Source organism: Camelus dromedarius, chromosome 11 (genome assembly GCF_036321535.1).
Source record: "Camelus dromedarius isolate mCamDro1 chromosome 11, mCamDro1.pat, whole genome shotgun sequence".
NCBI lineage: Eukaryota > Metazoa > Chordata > Mammalia > Artiodactyla > Camelidae > Camelus > Camelus dromedarius.
The window spans coordinates 28,152,128-28,168,028 of record NC_087446.1 but is presented as its reverse complement, the minus strand read 5'-3'; the positions used below and the strand labels follow the sequence as shown (position 1 = coordinate 28,168,028).

Genomic DNA, 15,901 nt, shown 5'->3' with positions numbered 1-15,901 from the left:
TTTTAACATATTCAACATTTTAAAAGAAATATTAAAAGCACTTTACAGAAATAGCTGCTATTCTTTCAGGAAGATAGTCTTTAGTACTTTCATAAAAACAGCTAGCTGGCGCAGAGAATGTCCGTAGTAAGACCAAGATTAAGGGTTTTATTTGACTGTGCCATGTGCTAGTTTAAGTGTGCTTCACAGTCTCAAAACATACTTTTATGTTCTTTATTTCACAGAACTGCTGTGACAAGACACAGACACTTTACTAAAGCTTGGTTACCAGTACTGAGCAGAGAACTGAAAATACATGCCTACTAATAAGAAGTCCGTACTATCATTCCACATGCATTAGCTGGCCTGCAAATTCTATTTTCAAAGTTTATAAACAAACATTTGGTGATAAGAAAGCTTCCTTGGTGAATTACTTTCTACAGAAAATCAATATATTTTAATTGTCATGTTTTTGTTTGGTACTGATTTTAATAAAGAACATTAGGTGTCTTCAAGTTACAACTTTGACATAATCATAGCAAGTTCCCAGGCCCATCTCCCAGGGTTGTCTTCCTAGAAGAAACCCTCCCCTTGAGGCAGCGTGGTTCTAGCTCTTTCATGGCCCCTGATAGTTTCTTCCTATTCCACTTTTCCTCCATTTAAATACATTTTTTAAAAAAGCGAAAAAAATAAAACCCTTATTTTTTCCATAAATTAAAAACTTATTGCACAATTCCACTTTACATGCGGTACCTAGGATAGGCAAATCCACAGAGACAGTAGAATAGAGGTTGCCAGGGACTGAGGGAGAGGGAAATGTGGAGTTACTGTTTCATGGATAGTTTCTGTTTGGGATGATGAAAAAGTTCTGGAAATAGATAGTAGTGATGCTTGTACAACACTGTAAATGCACTTTATTGAATACTTAAAATGTAAAATGATAAAATTTATATGACGTATTTTTTTACCACTACAAAAGTAATACCAAAAAAACCAAAAACAAACAAACAAACAAAAAGCCCTTGACACCACCAGATTTGCAATGGTATCGTAGGGTACTTGTTAATGTAATGTTGGTGTCATTACGTTTTAACTGCCAGCTGGCAACCATCAAGGTTTGCAACTACATGGATTTAAAAACAAACAAACAAAATCTTCACAGCATTTCCTGTCATCTTTCAGCCGCTTTCACTATGTGGTTTTACTCTTCTGAGACAGGCGCGTATGTTCTTATCATTCAGAAGGTAACAAATATTTAAAAGAGCTATTTTGATAGTACCAACTTGTATGGTTCTTGGCTTGTGGGAAGAACTACTCTGTTTCTAGTTGGATTTTGCATTGTCTCACACCATGAGTAATGCCAGAGAAGGTATTGAAATTGGCCTCCAAGAATGAAGATGTTTCATGAGACGCCAACCTTTTCATGAAGAAAGTTCCAAAGAGATTTAAACCTACAGCACCAAATGTGATCATGCCTCCATTTTCTGTTTTCCCCGAAAGACTCATAAGTCAGCTCGTATGTTGATCATTTAATGCTTTAAAAATTGATATGCTCAGACATCATTCAATAAAAAATGGGCACATAAATTATTTCTAAACAATAATATTTCCTCAAGTATTTAAAGTGGATTTATTCAAAATACAGGATTGTTTCCAAAAATAAAAACACTCATATGATTTAAATGGTAAAGCAACTTTCACTTTGTTGTCATGTTAGTATCTATCTGCATCAAAAATTCATCTCATGAATTATTAAAGAAATAACCTCAACAAGGAAAATTACAAGGGATGAATTATTGCTTGAAGGGACAACTTGAATCAAATCAAATAGTTCTCAAGGGACTATAACTATCCCAGAAAAAGTTCCTAAACGAAGCCATTATTTTACAGTGCAGACATTAGAATCAAACTTTTCATTCATTTGCCTACTTAAATTCTGGAGGGCTGTGTTCTGCGGTGGAGCATTTATTTTTCCTAGGATACAGGGTAAATTGAAAAGAGAATATTTACAGACCAAATAGGTTCCCTGCAGTAAATACACACTGTACAGACATGACCTGCATTTGAACGCTCCAAACTAAACAGGACATAACTTTCAGGCGAGAGCATGGATAAAAGGCAGGATGAAGAACACAATCTCTTAAAACCCTCAGTTCATTCTGAAATTTGTGTTACTTGACATAAATTTGCATTCCTTACATAGCTTATCATACGCGACAGGTTCTGTTCTAAACGCTTTGCAAATACAGACTCATTTCATCCTCCTGTGAATAAGGTGTGATCATTAATGGGGAAACTGCCTGAGGTCACACAGATCCTTAGGCCAAGAACTGAACCTGAGCATTCTGGCCCCAGGGTCTGTGTGCTCAGCTTCTAGGTCAGGCGTTGCACATTATTCTATCTCATCTTGTGCTTGACTTCAACTTTCATCTTCACACAGGATGTTTTTCTTGGTTTGAAAAGGAAATACAACATTGCCAAACTCTGGTTACGTTTATGGTAGCAGGCCTTATTACCAGCAACATGCAGGAGCATGGCCAGGAGGTGATCTTTCAGATAACATCTGGCTTTTTTCTCTCTCTTTTGTAGTTTCCACTCAGCTTTCAATAGGTACATCTCCAAAGGTGGTCTCATCCGTAAAATATCGACATTTCTGCCATCACTTAGTGTAGGAAGCCTTCATTCAACCCAAAGACATTTCCCACGTGAGAATTCGCAGGGAAAATTTTTATGTAAATCCTCCCCCCTTTTTTTATAGCATATTTAGATTGCATGATTTCTCCCTAATTACAGTAGAGTCACTATCAAGACTACAGACTATTTCAGTATCTTTAAACTTGAAGTCACATCAAATGGCTAATTTCCTATCATTTTTGCAGACATCAAGGGCTTTAGTTAATCATTTCTGTTGCTCATCTTCATTTAAACAATGTTCTCCTTGGAGATAAAGATGCCAGTAAAGAAGTTAGCTCTTTCCCTACCATTGCTCACAAGACAGAAGCAGCTGGTTGGAGTGGTAAAGATAACAGTGGGTGGAGTATGTAGCCTCTTCAGGCTTTAGCTCCATGCTTTTGAAATTGATTATGAAAATTAATTATGATAGTGCCTAACTGATAGGGTTATCCCGAGTCTTAACTGAGGTAATGAATTTAAAGCACACACCACAGTGCCTGGCACAGAGTAGGGTGCTCTAAGCATTTATGTTTAACACATCACATCAGCTTCCTGAGCAGTGGCCTGTGTTTGCCATGCTCATCTTCTTGCTATTAAGGTATTAATGTTTCAAGACTAATGCTATAGCCTCCTAACTAGTCTCCTTGATTCCGGTGTCGCCGCCTGTATATTTTTTGCTAGGTTTGGTTTGCTCAAATAAAACTTTTATCACGTTATTACCCTATTCAGCTACCTCTGATGCCATCCAGCTGCTAGCACAGAAATTGGCACATCTTAATCACCAAGTGAATATTGGCTGAACAAACAAATGAATAAATTAAGTGCCCAGTGACAGACTTTCAAGTCCTTCCACAGTCAGACTCTACCCTCAAATTTTTTTCCTTATCTCCCTTTAGTTATTACCATAAACATGGACCATTCATTTATTGTATGACTTCCACGTGTCAGACACCATGGCAGTTGTTGAATGTTCAAGGATGGTAAAAGAGCTCATGGCTTCTTTGAAAAGTGTCCTTCTAAGCCAAATTGATTTTTTTATTGCTTTCCAATTGCCAAGGTTTTGATAATGCTGTTCCGCTGGCCCCAAAAAGCTGTCCCTCTGCTTTCACGCTCTTTTTATCCCTCGGGATTCATCTCCAACTGTACCTTGTTCTGTATACACACTTACCTAACCACCACGTGTAAAGTGATCTCTCCCCATTCCTCCTCTGCCGTGCTAAGACAATTATTTTTGATTACATCATACTTTACTTTGGCCAGGATTTATAATTATATAATACATTGTAAGTTCTCTGGTACCACAACTGTAAAATATTATTAACCATATATATACACACATATAATATATATGCATACATATATGTAATTTTATATGTGTGTGTGTGTGTGTGTGTGTGTGTATATATATGGCCTGTAGTAACATTTTCTCCTGTGGTGGTTCCTCATTCAATATTTGCAGATGAATCGACTGTTGGATAGGTTACTGGACATTTTCTTACACTTAACAGAGAGGTATGTGCTTTGCACACACCACTAGATATTCAATGAATGTTGCTTTGGTGTCCCGGTACAATCTAGTGATCAATACTATGAAAAAATAATACACTTCGTGACTGCAACTGACAAAAGAGATGCTCCTGAACATACAAGAGTCAGAGAAATAAGGAACTGAATCCTTCCTTGTGGAGAAAGTCACATATCTCCATACCTTTATCTTAATTCAGAACTTATTCTGTCTTTGTCTCTATTCTCATTTCTGCTCCATTGCTCAGAGTAGGGATTCTTTATCTGGAATCTCTGGATCCTTATAAAGTCTATGAATGGATTTCAGCAGGGCTTACAACCCAGTAAAATGTTATGCATGAAGGAAGCCAGGTGGTTATCTAACAAGTACAAAGTAGGGGTTTAAACCCAAGCTTATCTAACTGCAAAGTCTCTGTTTTTCCAGATATATCATGGTTTAGGTGATTTCTTGCATTGCTACGTAGAAAACAGACAAGGGCGGTGATGCAATCTAATTATTGGACTGGAGTGTCGGGAAGGTTTGTAACAATCACTACCACAGAGTGGCAGCGGCAGAAGCAACAGCAAACACTTATGTATTGTTTGTGATGTGTCGAGTGCAGTTCTAAATGCTTTATGTATTAAGCTTTTTTTAAACCTCACCACAAACCTATGAAATAGTACTATGGTTAGACATTTTATAGATTAACAACCTGAAAAATGGAGAGTTAAGTTGTTTAGGCAAGGCAGAAGGACACTGAACACAGGTTGGAGGGGGTGCAGACATACGGGAAAGAGAGAAGACGGCCACGGTACTGGTTTTTTACCAAATTTTGTTTCAAGCCATCCTGCACTCTAGGCTACCCTGAATTCCAACCTAGCCTTCTTTCATGACTAAAGGAGAAAATCTGTCTAGGGTCACAAAATAAAGAGCCAGACAACCCATTCCAGCCCCTGACCTTACTTTGAAGAGTCAATCTACGAATAAACCAGTCACATCAGGTTTGTGAAGATAATCACTTGTTTCCAGACCTCTTAGAAAATAAAAGGCTGTCAGAAGGAGACCTTTCTCAGCTCTGGCATTCTTCACATCTTAGTATGCAGGTACAATTTAAATCACTTGTAGTTGATGTCTGTGAGAAAGAGTGACTAGCCTTGAAATGAACTTTGACAACATGCAGAATATAGTCACCCTGTTAACTAGTGGGTTGTCAGTAGAAATCAGAGTTTAAGTGGTTTTAACAGCAGATGTGGTATGTGCTGTGAATTTGAATATTTCAAATATCTATACAGCAGCCAAGGTTTCAGTGAACCCTACTCCCAAACATTCCAAGCCAGGATAAGTTTCAGCCTTCTCTGCACAAACACTGCTTCTAGCCTCAGAAGTGTTTCAATTCCCATTAGATTGGCCAGAGACCTGGATTGTGATGACAGTTCCATGGCTTTTTTGTGAGTTACTGTATATGACTTTTTGTGAGTTAATTTCTTCTATCTAAAAGTGAGTATGACTACATATGTAACTTAACATCTGATTAAAGGCACAAATTTTAAATAAGATGATATTCAGTAAAATCCTTGGGGTTCTGGAGGTGAGGTTCTTACTAAGACTTAAAAGATGGAAATATTTGTTCCTGCACAAAGATAAAGTTCAAAAAAATTGTAAAACTTGATCACATTGTATAAACTGTTTATAGTCTGCAAAGACATGTTACCTGAGAATTTTTATTATTAATTGTGTATAACTTAAAAGTTTGATCTTTCTTAAAATGCAGTATCATAATGGTAAGCTAGATGAGATGTGGGAAGAGCTGGGTATTCGTGTCAGTTGGGCTTCTTACTAGCTCTGTGAACTTGGGCAGATCATTGAATTTCAGTTTTCTCATCTGTAAAATGGAAATAGTAAAAATCATTTCCCTTGCCCAGGTCAAAGGATTACTATGATATATATCAGAAAACAACACAAGCTAACATTTACAGAGAGCTTAATTTATTGGTGCCATGCTCTGAATTCCATGCTTTGTACATTTTGCCTCCTTTCATCTTTATTCCAATGTTATGAATTAAGTAATACTTTATATCTACTTTACTGATATGGGAACTGAGACTCAGAGAGGTTAAGTGCGCTGAGCTCATAAAGCTTACTATTAGGGGGAAGAACATGGATGTGAAACTTAACTAAAATGGTTCTGTTTTATAAAAGTAAGATGATTGACATATCAAGAAAATGTGTTTCTTCTCCTGTCCTAGTTCTTTTTCTTTAACACTCTATGTCTCTCCTCAAAGTCTCTCTCTCTCTGGTAACAATTACTGCTGTTATTCATCATGTACACTATAGCACTATAGCAGGGTTAGGTTTCGATAAGGAAAAAACCAAATCTGGCAAAACAGTAATCGTGGAATCATAGTGTGATCTCTAGCCAATGATCTAACTGCTTTTATGTAATCCTCATTCACCAAGTGTTTCTTGAGAATTTACCGTATTCCATGATTGGTGTAGGGTGTGGGGATTCTACAAATATGAAGGGAATGTGCTTTATTCCTTGGGGTGAGAGATGTACAGAAATACCTATAATCTGAAGAAGTGATTGCATGTTATAAGAGATAAATGCCAGAGGAGTTCAAGAGGAAAAATTAACTGATTCCAGGTAAGGGGATCATGAATTTTGCACCAACGTCCAGGGAAAATATTTGCCTTTTTCTAGATTGTCAGGCTAACTAGGTAAGTGCTTATTAAATGCCAAGGAGAAGAGGAGTGGGATAAGATGTTAAAATTGTGGAGACTGGGCTTGGGAAATAAGGCAAAAAAAAAAAAAAATCATGTGATAGCACCTTCTCCCCTCCTTTAGTTACACACTAAAGAATTTAATTCCTTCAAGTTTCATCAAGGCACGAGTATATTTACTGTCGAATTGTATACTTGGATGGCTAGAGGAGAGAAGGAGGGAGGGTGGAGGATGGGAGGGTTATCCTCTCATGTTTCACAGATGTTGATTTCAAGTTTCCACCTGGTAACAGCCTAGGGGCCAGGGCATAAAGATACAAGTCAAAACATAGAGACACACAGAACTGACAGCATCCAGCAAGGGAATTACAAAAACCCCAAAAAGCTTTCCACCGGCTAAATAAATATCTTTCCTTGTATTTGCACTTTTTTTTTTATTTACTGAAATCTGGAAAGAGCCATAAACGTTATTGCCTTTTCAAAGTTCTAGATTATATAAAAGTGTAGTCTATGAAAATAAAATTTTTCATGTATAGGCTAATTAAATTGTGACCAACTTCTAGTATCTATGCATTTTCTTAAAAAAAAACAAACAAAACCTTGCAGACAAGAAGAACGGTTTTAAACTATGAGTAATGAAAGTAATAAATGACATGCTTTTCATATAAAACCATGGCTTTCTTCCAGGACACTTTAGAAATACATTCAAAATACAGAGGAAACTTCCATAGCATAGTACTTGAATTTGTACAAACAGCCCAAGGCAAATAAGAATCCGAATGGCTACTTATTTATTTTCACAGACCACACTTAAAATAATTTCATTCCATTTGCCAAGCTTACATGTCCTGAAAGGAAAACAAACAAACAAACAAAAAAAACCAACCCTGTCATTTCAGAAGTATGATAAACAAGACTAGGAAGGGTGGATAGATGAGTGGGGTTGGGGGTGGGGAAACAAACCCTTTAGTTACAATATTTTAGGGAAATGAATCAACACAATAAAACAAATCCCAAGTCAAGTTGCTCCACTGCTACACTACATAAGCAGTTTAGAATCTTAAGGAGATGCAAAAGAAATAAAGCATTTAAATGGGGAGAAAAAAAGGCCGATAAAGTTTCTGGCTACAATACAAGAGACATATCATTACCATATGATCTAATGTGGGTGTCAGCCGGATTGTGTTCATTGAGGGAAACCTTATTTTTTAACTGTGCTATGGAGTAGAAGCAGGAGGTTTTCAACCTAGTGACAGTCACAGAGCAGCACCTACCCCCTCCTCCTTTCCACACCTGCAAACTCTTTTGCTTGGGCCGAATATTTAGTGTAATTACATCTCAGCTTTGAGGGCTCCTGTGGCAAATCCCCGGATTAAAAGGTATGATTTTCAATAATTGTCCTGAACTCTGCTACAGACTAATAAAACTTTGATCAAGTTGAGAGAAAAGGGAATTATTTGGTGAGAAAGAAAAAAAAAAATGTGTGCTAAACTTTCAGTAATCTTTATGCAGCATTTTAAACAAGTATTGCTTTTGAAAACAGAAACTAAGTATTTGCTAAAATGGTTGAATGCATTGTTTTAGTTCTTTCTCTCTGTTCTTGCAAAGATGTTTCTTAAAGAAACTATAACCTAAGACCATGATTATCTTTATTGATGTATTTTGTATTTGTACTAATTAAATGTTTAGTTCTTTAAGAAATGTTTATAGAAAAGTATTCTAGACTACCATACTGTTCGTAGTTGGATTATATATTTAAGGATTTATTCTCCTCCTGAATTCTTGTATATTTTAAGAACTTTTAAAACCTCAGAGAAGTGAACTCTGGTGATTAGCTGTAGAAGTCTGATGTGTATTTCTACAACCTAAAAAATAACAGAAATGATCATCAGAGAGGTGAAAATAAACACTGAGAACACTTCTACTGATTATTAAGAACCTAGCTAAAATAGTCTCACATAATTCCTTAAATATAAAGAAGAGACCCTGCCAGAATTTTTGCAGCAATGAAATTTTATTATAAGATACATTCACTATAAAATGAAAGTGTGGGTTATTTTTCTTTCTAATTTCGAAACAGGGTAACATGATGACCACTGGTTAAGTGGGCTCCCAGTGATGTAAATACCTGTGGCTTTTTCTTTGAATTGCTATTTTGACCAGAAAAAGAACCAGATACCTCCTATAGTAACCCTTATATATGGATAAATGTTGCTTTTATTGTTTATTTAAAAAAATTTTTCTGTTATTATTGGGGTTTTTCATTCACCTAGTGCTGGGGGATTTTAATTTTCCCCTGCATTCACTATCTCCTGAGGGTTAAATTTTGACTTTGAAAGTCACATCAAAGGCATAAATGACATCATGCAAATATTGATCTGAATGATATAGTTAATTCAATGAGGTGAAGTAGTTTAAGAAACTAGGAATTATTATTTTTGATAGAACACATAAGCTATGGCAATGAGCTTTAGTGAAGCAGTGACATTTTTAGCAATCAGCCTTTAGAAAAGAGGGATATATTTTGGGAATACTTAAAACAGTTTAAATGAAATTTTAAAAGTATGCCACCTCAATAATAGTCTCCTTGGTGTCTAAAAGGGCAACTGCTATTTTCTGTTTATTTTTTTGATTTATTAAGAAAGGAAGGAAGTGATTAAAGAAATCATGACTATTACCAGCCCACATTAATTATTTTAGGATGCTGAGTCTTCCAAGTATTATGGCAGTAATTTTAAAAAGCTTATTTCATGGAGGAATTGTATAAAGTTCCTGGACATATTGTTCTTCCCCAGGACGTTCAGGGTTAAAATGCACACACACACACAGACACACACACACACACATACATACACAAATGAAAGTGAAAAGTAATAGAAGCTAAAAGCTGTCTACTTGAGTTCAGCGTCAACCAAATAGAATATTGTGTAGAGAATTTGCACCATTTTAATAAGAGTAAACAAATATAAAATGATAATATTCCTCTGAGCTAATGCTCAACATTTCCTTTTTTTGAGTTAATAAACCAGGCATTTTCTACTCTAGAGAAAAAATCAGAAAGCAACATCCGCATTAATTCTTGTTGCTATTTATTAAATCTGCAATTACTTTGCTTCATTTTCTCCTAAAATTGTAAGACATTAAATATGCAAGGCTAGCAAACTTGTGGTAAACCATAAACATTGCATTTTAATGTGAAACAGACCGAAAACCACTCCCTTAGATCCAATCCAAGGGAATGCTGCCAAAACAATAGGGTCTCCTTTAAAAGGCAATGCAGTAACTGAGTGGGAATGGGTTTCTAGAGAAAACCTGATACTGAATTTAAAAGGGCAGTGCAAATAATAACCTTTGTGGTGTTATTTAAAAGAAAAGCTTCAAGTCTGTTTGCATATGTGCTGCCTTAGACATGCTTCAGTAGTAAATATAAACTAAGAACAAAAGTGTAAGAAATTTAAAAACATTTGTTTCCCCTCTAGTGGATCTAGGCAAACATTTCCAGAAAGTACATTAAGGTTAGGGCATACAAAGACATTTTCCTCTTTGCATATGCTACCATTGGATAATGACTGAAAATAATTTTCTAACTATAGGTATGAACGTACAACTTTAATATGGACTCATTAGTGCACAATTCAAAGTAGAGATGATGAGACTAAGGATAGTATCTTCAGTGTGTTTGGGGAATACTTAGAGCAGTTTCAGTGGAGTTTGAAAAAACTCAACTCAAAACTAGACTGTTCTCTACTACGTGATCAACTACTTTTTGTTATTCAGATTTATTAAGATTTTGTTATTCAGATTCATTTAATTCACTTCAGCCAACTAAACAACTGATTCAATAACACAGAAGTATGTATCTCAAAATGCTTGGTGAATGAATGGATAAATATTATATGGATTTTGTTTATTTGTTTACAAAATAATCCTGTTGGTAAAACCAAATAATTTATAAGTCATATAAAAATCAGATAAGTTTTTCTGTATGTGTTTAAATTGGTTTATTAAAAATGATCCGTTTGAGAAACTAGCCGATAGATTTATGTCTAACACTGAATCTTGCCTATAACAAGTTGAGATTTTCAATTTGATGTCTTTCTTATGCTAGAAATTTGATATTGAAAAAAGATAATTGTGTGTTTTAAAAAATCAGATTGGTTGCCGGGAACAAATTGAATAACTTGTATTATTAATAAATTGATGGTCACTTGAGTCATTTACATGCACAATATTGTGCAAGGCTCGGGTGCAGAACACAGAATAATAAGACACGCCCTGAAGGAGTACATCTTCTAGTTGGGGGGACAGACCAAGCACGCAAAACAAATTACAATATAATGTGATAAGTTCTTTAAAAGAGGTAAGCGCAACGTGCTTTGGGAGCACAGAAGAGGGAGAAAACAGCATCCTGCCTGGATGAGCCAGGAAATACACAAGGGAAGCCCATTATCTCATTTAGTCTTTACCTCGCTCTTCCAAGGTAGGTATTTTAAATGGTGATTAGCTTTGAATGTCAGGGTTGAGGTGGGTACTGGGAATAGAGAGAAAATGGAGAGAAATATGGCTTGAAATATCAGTTAGTACCAAACTATGAATGGTCTTATATGCAACAAAGGGGATGTGTATCTTACTGGCATGCCTTGACAAGTAAACAAAGGGTTTGCAGTAGAAAATGAATACAATGAAATTTAATTTTTAGAAGATGACTTGGGCAGCAGAGTGGAAGATCCTGGACTGGAGGAAATAGTCAAGGCTGAGACCATTTGGAGGCTCTCATGATAGTTCAGGGAGTGATGAGAAGTCTGGACCAAGATAAATACATTAGGTTGGAGAGATAAGATTGGCTTCCAGAGATATTTCTGAAGCAGGAATTGGAGACCTTTCATGTGTACAGACAAAACTATTTTGACTGTGGCATGGCTGGTGTTGAGTGAGCATTGAAAATTGCATGGTGATTTATCATCATAACAGTTTTACACATGACTTGGATATATAATCCATAGTCTTAATTCAGACCCCAAATTCAAGTAAATTTAAATAATATTCAAATTTATATTCCTAAGTAAATAGCTGTGCAAGTTAGTCTCTAATGTACCTTATAACCTTCCAAACACATTTCTAATGCTCTGTGTCCAACAATAAATATAATAGTTTTTTTTGTGCTCTGCTCCATGCTCACTCCACTGTCAGGTGTTACATAAAAATAACACATAAATCAGGCAATGCTACTCTTCTCAACCTTCTGTTTGTTTCCTAGGTTCCTTGATTGTGAAAATATATGCGATAAATCATGAAGGCCACTATCATCTTCCTCTTGGTTGCACAAGTTTCCTGGGCTGGACCGTTTCAACAGAAAGGCTTATTTGACTTTATGCTAGAAGATGAGGCTTCTGGGATAGGCCCGGAAGATCGCTTTCCTGATGTTTCTGAGTTAGAACCTCTGGGACCAGTGTGTCCCTTCCGCTGTCAGTGCCATCTTCGAGTGGTCCAGTGTTCTGATTTGGGTGAGTGGGGCGCAGGCTCTCTTTACCTACCTGATCTGTTTTATTCATGGAAATGGCTTCCCTGGGAGCTTAGCATTTTCAGTTTTAATTTCTGCAATTCCAAATGTGAGAGACAGTGCCACCTAATGAGGACGTAGGGAAGCAGAGCAGGCTAGAACATTGTAGCCTTGAAGTTAGGAAACTTTTTTCCCTTCTTTTTTTAAGTCAGCACTCCATCACTTTGCAATCTTGGACTAGTCACTTTAAAAAAAAAAAATTCTTTCTGAGCTTCATGGCTCCCCTTCTGTAAAATAAGATTCTGAGCAAAACAGTATCTTACGTTCTCTGATTCCAGAGTGATGGTTTATTTTAATTCGATGATTTGCTCTCATGAAGTCTTAGGTATTAAGAAAGCCTGGGTGATCTCTCTCCTCCTGCCTTAGCCAGATAACAGAGTTTGACTATTACTAAACTGTAAACTATGCAGAATTAACAGAAGCAAAACAAATAAACTTTTAGAACAAAAATTATCTCCCAAGTACCAAAATACTCCCTTAATCCCTGGATCTTAGTTTTGCCTCTACCTTTGGCATTTTGTAATCTAGCTGTTTAAATTATTTAGAAAGTTTCATAGGAAATCTTTATAAGTAAGATATGGTATAAGATAATCATATTCATCACAGCACATTAATCATATTAATCATCAATATAATCAGGGAGCATATATCTTTAACACTGTAAGTACAGTTTGATTTATCATCTTTCAAGAAAAACTTGGCCTGGGAATTCCAAGAGCAATACACTCAGAAGATAAATCTCCAGAAAGTTTGGAGTCCCAGCAGATGGACCAAAGGGGAATTAATCAATTTAGTTTACATGGCAGGTAATTCACATTCCTCTCTTTCACATTCCTCTCTTCTTTCAGTTCATTTTCTTACTGGAGAGGAGAAAAAAAAAAAAAAACCCTCACAGAATGATTCTGCCATGGTGCATTTCCTTATGGAAGAAGCCCCATAGCTTAGTAGGACACTTCTTTCAGAAACCCTGTATTTACTCAGAACATGCTTTCTAGGAGTATTTTGCAGGAAATTTTGCCACTAACTCCTAGAGTTGGAATAAACTACAAACAGGAACCCAGGAAAACACAAAACATATCAAATACTAACAAACAACTGACAAACACTTTGAGATAGATTCTTCTATGCTGACATGTACGAGACAGCCATTTGAACCCAAATAAAAAGCGTATAGAAAAGCTTTTAAAAGGTGACAGGACAGTTCCACTAGATTCATTCATTCATTCATTCAGCAAATATATTGAGATCTCACAATGGGTCAGGTCTGTTCTGGGCCCTGAAGAGAAAGGGAGGAGGGAGAGATATGGTCCTTGTTCTTGTGGGTTTGATAGTCTGCTGGTGGTGATTATTCCTTTTTTGAATCGTGTACCCCCAACAGGGGGGATTAGATTACTATCAGCTTCTACAGAAACTTTTATAGCATCTAGAGATGACCTCTGTTACTGGTGTAGACAGAAGAATAATGGTGTTAAAAATATCTGAACAAGGGACTCACCAAATGATAGATACACTAGTGGTAACGTTTTTTAAAGGTTGCAAAAATGGCCAAGTTCTTAAGATATGTGATGCAAGTTAAATCTCACTTTGCCTGAGAACAAGTGTAAAAGGATTCATAATTACCCCCTCCACACAGATATTATCAACAATGAGGAGTTGATATTTTTAAGGAAGAAAGACTTGTTGAAGCACTTCACTGAAGTTTTATTTTCCAAAAACTATAGTTTTACTTTGCTTTCATGAGAAGTAGTTCATAAAAACTGACTCTGATGAAAGCATTGGGACAGTTTTCAAATTGTTCATCATGAAAAAGTTCCAAGACTATTGCTAAAACTAAACAGAAAAATGTAGCCTTAGGAAACATCAAGTTCATTGACGTGGATGTCTCATGATACAGTTTTTTTTTTTTTGTCCTTGTCATTGTTTTGTTTATTTTGTGTTGTTTTCTATGTTATCATTTTTTCTAAGAGCCCAGAGTGTACATTATTCCTTTGGGCTTACTGATCTTATATGCAAGATGCAGTAGCCAAGATTGTAATCATGATTTGTTTCGGGGAACCGTATTTAAAGAAGAGAACTGAGTTCCAATGAGCAATGATCTCATCCAAGTTACTTGTAGGTTTTTATTAATTCACAGGTGCAGATTTAAATATATTGTCAAAAATTATGGTCAGATATTTCTAAAACAGAAAATACATTTCTTAAAAGGAAAAGCAACCCCCTTGCCTTTAAAGAAAACACTTGATTCACGTTTGCAACTACTGTGTAGCCTCTGCTCATATTATGATCACAGCAAGCTGTTCAGAGCCTTGACAGCTTCATCTGCAGAGTAATTAGTCAGTCTCAGACATCCTACTATCTGTGTGAGGGACCTGGCTCATAGCAGAGGCTCAATACATTTTTTTCTATATGATGCATATGTGGAGTAAAAGATGAAAGAAACACAGGAGAAAAAGCAAGGACAGAGAAATGGACAACCTCACTCATGGCATTGTAGTTTATTTTTTTTGTTTTGTTTTAACTTCTCTAGTGATCTGACCACGAAGCTCGAATTATTATAATAAAGAAAAAAAGGCCCTTTGGGATGAGAAACATGAATGCTTGTCTGTATCAAAGACTAATGTTTTCTTAAGGCTTATTCTTGCCAGAGAATAATGAGCAGAGAAGAGCTACAGTGTTGAAGGACAATAGTGCTTTGTTATATTATTATCTAAATAGTGTTTAGCATAAGCAAACATTTCTTATTAAAATGTTTTGAGTATTTTTGCCACTAGGAAGTAATTATGATAAAGTTAAACAACATCAAATTTTTAAACAGTTCTTTCAAAGCTAGGATGTAAAGACTGTGAAACTAAAATTGAATAATTAGTCCATGGGAAAACTTGAGGTATTCAAGAAGATACAATCGACTGTTTTAATCATCCCCTAGTTCCAACTTATCAGAAGAGCATTATAATATGTTTTTCTAGAGCATGGGGGATTGAGAAAGTAAACATATTTTAGCCTAAGAAAGTAATGAATTCTCCATTGATATTGACCAAATTATTCGGCTGAACTTGTAATTTGAATCAGAATTTTATGAAGAGTCTTATCTTCTTTTATTTCTCTATCCATTCTCTTAAGACATAAAATAATTCACCCTTAATTACGTCATTTATAAAAAATACTATAAAAATAAATGTAGATTAGTAAATTCAGAAACCTGTAGATTTCCTTGAAATAATAAACCCACAATGTAACTCATTCTTGTCAAGTCTTTTAAAAGTGTTCTAATATTAAGCTTGTAATTGGATGCTTTGTTTTGTGTACTTAGCATCTTAAAGGAGGACAGTCCCCTTACTTATGTACTCTTTCACTCAGCCATTCATCTTTGGAGCAAGTATCCCCAGGAAGCATTATTTGGCATTGACTTTCATCTCATTGGTTAAAGGCAGATTAGCCCTGACAGGTGAAATAAGCGTAAGAAT

At 35.8% G+C, this 15,901-nt stretch overlaps 1 protein-coding gene and 1 long non-coding RNA gene across 3 annotated transcripts in view; one reads left to right on the top strand and one right to left on the bottom strand.

The window, feature by feature from the left end:
- LOC105092215 (uncharacterized) overlaps nt 1–15,901 on the bottom strand; it is a 447,960-nt gene that overhangs the window by 67,838 nt on the left and 364,221 nt on the right. The gene's annotated exons all lie outside the window — the stretch shown is intronic.
- DCN (decorin) overlaps nt 7,896–15,901 on the top strand; it is a 32,654-nt gene continuing 24,648 nt past the window's right edge. Inside the window, exons 1-2 of one of the 2 annotated variants that reach the window (XM_010983868.3) lie at nt 7,896–8,256; nt 12,135–12,381. In XM_010983868.3, coding sequence (XP_010982170.1) covers nt 12,168–12,381 — 214 coding nt within the window. In that variant the 5' untranslated portion in view covers nt 7,896–8,256; nt 12,135–12,167. Of the gene's footprint in view, nt 8,257–11,157; nt 11,358–12,134; nt 12,382–15,901 lie in introns of those variants that run through there. The other variant, XM_010983867.3, reaches the window with a different exon arrangement.